The sequence below is a fragment of the Bombus pyrosoma genome, linkage group LG16 (assembly GCF_014825855.1).
Source record: "Bombus pyrosoma isolate SC7728 linkage group LG16, ASM1482585v1, whole genome shotgun sequence".
NCBI lineage: Eukaryota > Metazoa > Arthropoda > Insecta > Hymenoptera > Apidae > Bombus > Bombus pyrosoma.
In genome coordinates this window covers 195,298-202,662 of record NC_057785.1, presented here as the reverse complement: position 1 = coordinate 202,662, position 7,365 = coordinate 195,298, and the positions used below count along the sequence as shown (strand labels likewise).

Here is a 7,365-nt window from a genome sequence, read left to right as displayed (position 1 = left end):
ACAGCATATTAAATCAGTAATAGACAAAATACAGACAACAAGGAGACAAATGCATTGGTTAATAAGTCGAAAATCCAAACTAAGCATAGAAAATAAACTAAAAATATATAAAACAATTATAAAACCAATCTGGACATACGGAATACCACTATGGGGGACAGCAGCAAAGAGCCATATAAACAAAATAGAGACATTACAAGCAAAAATTCTTAGAACAATAGTAAACGCCGCATGGTACGTTAGAAACGAGGATATTCGGAAGGACCTGGGTATACCAACGATCAAGCAGGAGATTACCAGATGCGCGGAAAGGTATAGAGAAAGAATAACAACACATCCAAACAGGCTGGCTACGGAAACGATCAACGCAAGCATAGAAAGAAGACTAAAAAGGAAACACCCAGCTGATCTCACAAAGGATATAAACTAAAAAACACGAAGATGGCACCCCGCTGGGGGTAACCATCCACATGCTATTCAATCACATGTTGCATCATTTTACCTAATGTCCCACTGGACAAATTGTAAAATTAAAAATAAACAATAAAAAAAAAACAAAAAAACATAGCTTGTATATTAAAACTCATGCTATCATGGACAAAATTGTATCCCATACGAAGTTTGTTTTAATAGTATTGTCATAATATCATCATATTGTTATTAATAACCAGAATCGATTATTTTTCTATTTTTAACAATAAAACATTTAATTATATTCATTTAACTTTATTGACTCTAAAATAAAAAAATTAAAAATATATTTTGGATTGATTTCCTATGATGATAGCTTTTAAGGATTAATATGACGTAAATTTGCGTCTGAGCTTTATAATTTAATATTGTCGTAAATATGTATAATTATTAATTTGTAGTATAAATTTTAGTGTTTCAAGGAAGCAAGTGTACAAAAGATTAAAGATTATGTGAAACTATTTAAGGAAGGAGATATAGAAAACAAACGAATTTCTATATTTGTAATATATAATGTAGGAATATGAAAAATATAAGCTTGTGAGTAGCTTTAATACTATATTTTATACTAATTATACATACATATGTTGGTGTTCATATGCCAACGAAATTTTCCTACACACAGTATTAAAACATAATAACACATACTATTTCTTAGACACAAAAATCATATCTCAAAGTATATATATGCACATAAATTTTATTTATATAATTTTATATATTTGGTATTAAATATATAATTTTATTTATATATTTGAAGTGGCACGCTTAAAAATGGGGAACGTATCCTATGTTAATACTTAATACGTCAATGCCGTCAGTAATCAGCTTTGATTAAAGATAATTTTCTATGAAAATTTCAATCTATAATAATATTTCGTTCGTTTAAAAAGTTAATAAATTAATTAATATTCGCCAACTTTCGATAATATACATTTGTACTGTGAAATATAAAAGGATGAATATTAGTGATGATAAAATCATTTTTATCAGTCATTTGTATACAGAAGAAATGGTTACGTACCGAAGCAATAATTTCTTAGCTTTATCTCCTCTAATGTTTTATAAAGCACTTATAAAACATTGTATTACAATTATACTTTCATACTACATATGACTAATGAATTATTTTGTAAGGCAACGATTAAACTTCTTTTAATGTATTAGTCCATGTACGAGCATAGACGTCCTAATGCATCAAATAGTTAAAAACCTCAATATTGGTGGCAGCATTGTCTTTTGTCATTGAAAGTAATTCCATTTTCATATCCCGTAAATTTATTTTATAAACAATGCAACAGAACATTCTGAAAAAGATCTTTGACGAAATAAAAATCTTGATGTCGTAATTAAATCACAAATTAATTATGGTACTAATGTTTCGTTTAGGCGAAAGAGATTCTATTAGGGAGATTCCATTTAATGAAGAACAAAAATTATTCATAAAACAATAGAAAATTGGAGAGTAATAACGATGATAATTAAGATAAAAACATTAAACTTTGATCTATATTGACTTCACATCAAAAAATATATATAAATCACACGAGCGATAACCTTGCTCGTGTCATTAGATAAAATACTTTATTCGTTGGAAACTTTACCAGAAAAAACTAAACTAAATATCAATATGTTTCGTGTATAGAAAATGACAATTGATGTATACATAATTTTTTAATAAAATAAAAATCTTTCGCAATTAAAAATTTTAATTCCCTAAATTGTAATAAATATGTACTAATATTCGTAGCTTGCAATAGGCATTAGCATAATTATAGGCAACGTATTATTCTTGTAGAAACAAATTCTGAAAGAAATAGTTTTCTATCATAATCTTTAAATGTAAATTTATTATCAGGTTTCATTTCACGTAATAATTATTTAGTTTCCTCAGTTTATCCTTTTAGTCACTTCTTCGTTATTTTAATCGATTCGATGAAGAAATAGAGATGACATCCTGCTTCATAGAACAGCATTTTATATAAGACTATCGATATAGTTTCCTCGTATCAATTTTTTAATTGAAGGTTCTCATCACCTTCTTATAACAATAATTTTATAATAATTCTAAAGATTATTGTAATAAATGTAAAATTCGTATTTGAAATTTTGTCGTTTGTAGTTTAGTGCAACTGATTCAAGAAATTATTTAAAACGTATGTCCATGACATTGTGTATGGTCCTTGATTATTCACTGTTTTCTTGGTGCTTACTCAGCCATAAGGCATTAAAAGTATTAAAAATATAGCAACATAGCCAGATTATGCCACCTGGAATTCATAAATGGCCATTAAATCATCGAGGAGTTATAATTATAGCACAGCTATATATGTATATGTTTCATTATTATCGTACGTAATTGCAAGTTTATAATTCGTCTCGTTATCTCGACGAGCATGGTAAATGTAATTTCTGTATTTTCCAATTGGAGAGAACGAAATAGTTTATACTGTATCATTACATTTATCATTTCTCCTGTGCAGCAGCTGACCCTCGAGAAATCGCGTCGAACTCGCCTTATCGTTCTCCAGCTTGAGTCCTCCTGCATAAAAATAATATATTATTATCCTAAAACAAAACAGAAAAATTCTTTTTGGTGTTATTCAGTGCATAGTTCCATTCGTCCTTATCAGTTACGAGTTTAATGTCGCATAGCAACCAGAGCTATCCAATTCCCAATATAATTACATGTCAGTGTAATTAGAATTGGATCGATGTGAAATATTCTTTGTTAGCACCTTAACCTTGTCCTTCCGTTTGTTTCAATTTATAAAATCATTGACCCACATTTAGTATAGTAATGAGAAGTATGAAAATTCATGTACCACCAACACCTTGATCATTCGCCTGTTTAAATTTTATCTAAGTGTTATTAAATATTATTATTTCAATGTTGTGTTACTGGAAAAAGATTACGCAAGGAAAATAACCACTATACTCGATTAATTAATACGTACAATTGATTGTACAAAGCATCAACAAATCCTCATACGTAGGATCATTATGAACTCCAGCGTAATCTTCACTCCGGATAGAGATCCGGAAATGTCATTCAGAAAGGTGTACTGTACAAGAAATTGATATACGAAATCTGTCGATTGTGCTCATTAAGTATTATGATTTGTAGATTTTAAAACGGGCTTTTGCGAATGTTTTGATTCATGATATATACTCATATTTTTCGCTGAATCACCTTTCTTTTAGAGATAGAACATTTTTAGTAATTTATTATTTTTTCAAGCATATTGTGTGATATTATAATATTCTTTGCTAAAAGCTCATTGCTAATTTATATACGAATATTATATATATTTTTTATATGAACATACTATTGATAAAGAAATTAAATTATTCTAAATTATATATTGTCCAAACTAAATGTTGTTAATCAAGTATCATCAAGTGTATTAATCTATTAAGTATTAAACTTTCAAACTTAGAAATTTTATGTCTAACTACAAATTTATAATACAATCTGAGCAAGATTAATAGTATACTCATTAATCTGGCATTCCATCGGACTTATAAATTTTAATAATATTTCAAATAGATTTTTCTGTATTGGATATTAATATTTATGAGTTTAGAGGTACGAATCTTCAAAAGACGAGAATTTATCGATCTATTTCTATTTATCCACGTCATCATTCTGTCTAAGAATAACCACTTTTTTACTCTTAAATGTTTCAAGAACGGAACGAATTATCTCGATATATCTTTGTCCTTTTTTAGATATTAACAAGTACTCTCTTTTATTATATTCTGATAGATGACCGGAGGCGAAATATCGATGAGCTTCCATACGGGAAATACAGCAGCATTTGCCAGCACCCAATGGAGGGAGAAAACATGGGACGTGCATCGTCAATGATTGTAGCTATAACTATAAAAACTCGAGAAACATTTAATGCGTATTCAGTTCTTAGTGAACATTCGTACAGATCGTGTTTACTTGAGCTCCTCAACGACACCTAAAGAAAGATGCGCTCGCCCGCTATCATCTTTGCCTTCTGCCTAGTCGGTGCTTTGGTAAATTTTGAAATCTTTTACTTTTCTCATCTTTTCTGTTATCATTTTAACTGCAATTTATTTAATCTTTTTAATAAATTTCTTTCATTTACATATAATATTATTGTTTTGAATTCTCTGAATAAAGATATCTTTATCGTAGTCGTTGTATAATGATTTTATTAATTTTAATCGTGCGACTTATCTGTCTTAAGTCCTGAAAATGATTAAGAAGATTTTTAATTGAATTGAACAATAATTTCGGAGCTTGTTATTATATGACTAAGACGATGTATAAGAAAGAACTCAGTGACTGCAAAAACAAAATTGTGTTAACATCAAGGATAAAAGAAATATAATAATTGAAATATAAAATTTCTTCTTTTTGAATCTGTTGAATCTGTTGATAGCTCTAAAAAGTTAATTGTCATATCAAGAAGAGAAAAAAAAAGAATTCATATGTGTATTTTATACTTACAAGCTGAAAACATTAACCATTTAAACTACTAATAACATTTCACTAAATATTTATTTCAAAATCTTTACAATATATACTAATATTTTCAGGCGCTCACAGAGGATCAAAAAGCCAAATTGGAGGAATACAGGACAGCTTGCACCACAGAGAGTGGTGTCGACCCACGTAAGTAGCAAACAACGAAACAAATTCCGAACAATTGAACAGAGAACTTTAATCAATATTATTCGATTTTTAGAGGTAGTAGAAAATGCCAAGAAAGGCAATGTTGCTCAGGACGATGAAAAACTTGCTTGTTTCTCCTTTTGTATGCTGAGGAAGATCGGAATCGTAAGTAAAGAAATTGTGTAAATTGACTTATAAAAAATATTTGTATCTATATTTGTATTCTTTGAATCAAATTATATAAAAGAAAAGGACTGAGACTTATAACAGCTACCAACATAGATTTAAAAATCAACCGTTCCGGTGAAGAGCAGAAAAATATCAAGAGCGTATCTCTGGCCTGACAGATAGATATAACAGTTCATCGCTTTTTCGTTCATAAGAAAAAATACCGTTCCCAGTAATACATTTTTCCACCTTTCGTATTATACGAGATATACATTTATTTATCGTCGTAAGTTGATTACATTGTTTATCAGTGGTGAATAGAGACAAATTTTTAGATGTTTTCGTAGAAAGAAATAATATTAGGCTTTCTCGTACTATCATGAAAAGTTCGATTTAAACCGTTTCACCTTAATTAAGAAAGATTATAAATGCATGGAAGGGAAGTGAATACATGGAAAAATTTGAAATCAATTTCAAGACTTATATATTGATTAAGTGTCTCTTATTTCTTTCTATGAATTATAATCTGAAATCCTAAATTCTTTTCGTATGACATCCTATATACAGAAGAAAATAAAAGAAAAATATTTTTATTTCTGTTGCACAGATGGACGAGGATGGAGACATCAAGGAAGACGTTGCGAAGGAAAAGATGGTAGCTGGCGGATCGCCCGCGGACAAAGTTGATAATGTGGTCTCCAAATGCAAACACACCAGTGAGTAGGACATCGTTGTTAAAAATGTTGACTCTACCTTAAATATTAAATAAAACTTTTACTAAATCATTTACGACATGAACAGGATTACTTAATGATTTTTATTTTTTGTCATTACAGCTGGTCCCAACAAGTGCAAGAAGGCTGGTAACTTGATGAAGTGTTTCTTAGAGAACAAGAGCTTCAACGTACTTGAAAGCAACTAAAAATGAAACTGTTGAAAGAAAATGATTTAATTCGTAATTCAACACGTTTCGTATTTTAAAAACACAAAATATTTGTAGATTTATATTAATAAATTATAATACTTTAACACTATTACTTGAGGTCTTCAACCTTTGTTCATCTATTCACTCAGAAAAGCAAGTTGTTTCTTCATTTTACTCACGTATCTCCAATTGTTATATGTCTTATGTAATGACTTATTTCTGTTTCGAAATTTATGTTAGAATATAAATCATTCTGCTAATTATGGAAATGGTTACAATGGAATAAAAAACAGAAATTAAAATTTTGATTCATAATTTAAATATTGACATTTTATTGAAATATAGATAAAAGTATAGCTCTCCTGTTTTTCACAATAAACGCAATAAATCATGGCACAAAGTTCTATAAGATATAAAATCAATCTTATATTACATTTATGGTTGTTAGATCTATGCTATTTATATGCTTATATGCTTTGAAATATCTGTATTTGAAAATTGTAAATTGTAATTCTAATACACATATTTTTAATGAAATGAGTAAGTATTCATTTGAATAACATGGAGATTTAAACTATTCTTTCCTATTCCCTTGTATTATATATTACATTTCTCACTCCTTACAAATAAAACTTCCTATGATTATATTTCTAATATAATTTCAAGATTTTAATATCAAAGTGACATTACTTTCAGTTAGATTATACAAGTATTATCTTATTGTATTTTCGACCAGTCGCGGAGAGACGCGATCGCGAGGAAGCGCATCAACGGGAGTCGTAAATTCCCGTTACGACTATAATAATCGACACCACGAACAGATCGATCCCCTTACTTCTTCTGGGATAATAGGGGTGATTCATGTGGTATAACACTGCGATTAACGTGTTATAATATTTATATTTCCAACAACTTATTACAATGAAGATTTACGCTGTTACGTGTGATGTCAGTTCTGCCCGGGCAACCGAGGTAAACAGACGTGTGCTCCGGTGTAGTGAATCAGAGAAGTATTTCAGAGTTAAATAAAATTAATGATTAGTAAGGGGAAACCCAGCAATGCAGCAGCAGATACCAACAATTAAAATTGCAACAAAAGGTGAAAGATATTATATAAATAGGTTGGTAGATTTACCAGCCCTAAACCAAC

At 29.3% G+C, this 7,365-nt stretch overlaps 2 protein-coding genes across 2 annotated transcripts in view; both read left to right on the top strand.

The window, feature by feature from the left end:
* Positions 1–4,446, top strand: part of LOC122576643 — a 30,935-nt gene extending 26,489 nt beyond the window's left edge. The window contains exon 3 of the mRNA XM_043747236.1: positions 4,241–4,446. Within this exon, the coding sequence (XP_043603171.1) occupies positions 4,241–4,446 (206 nt within the window). The remainder of the gene's footprint in view (positions 1–4,240) is intronic.
* LOC122576249 (general odorant-binding protein 56d-like) lies at positions 4,347–6,324 on the top strand. The gene is made up of 5 exons (XM_043746251.1): positions 4,347–4,500; positions 5,047–5,122; positions 5,196–5,287; positions 5,898–6,006; positions 6,127–6,324. Exons 1-5 carry the CDS (start codon positions 4,453–4,455, stop codon positions 6,210–6,212), a joined length of 411 nt encoding a protein of 136 aa, XP_043602186.1. The 5' UTR covers positions 4,347–4,452; the 3' UTR covers positions 6,213–6,324.
* The last annotated feature ends 1,041 nt before the right edge of the window (positions 6,325–7,365 follow it).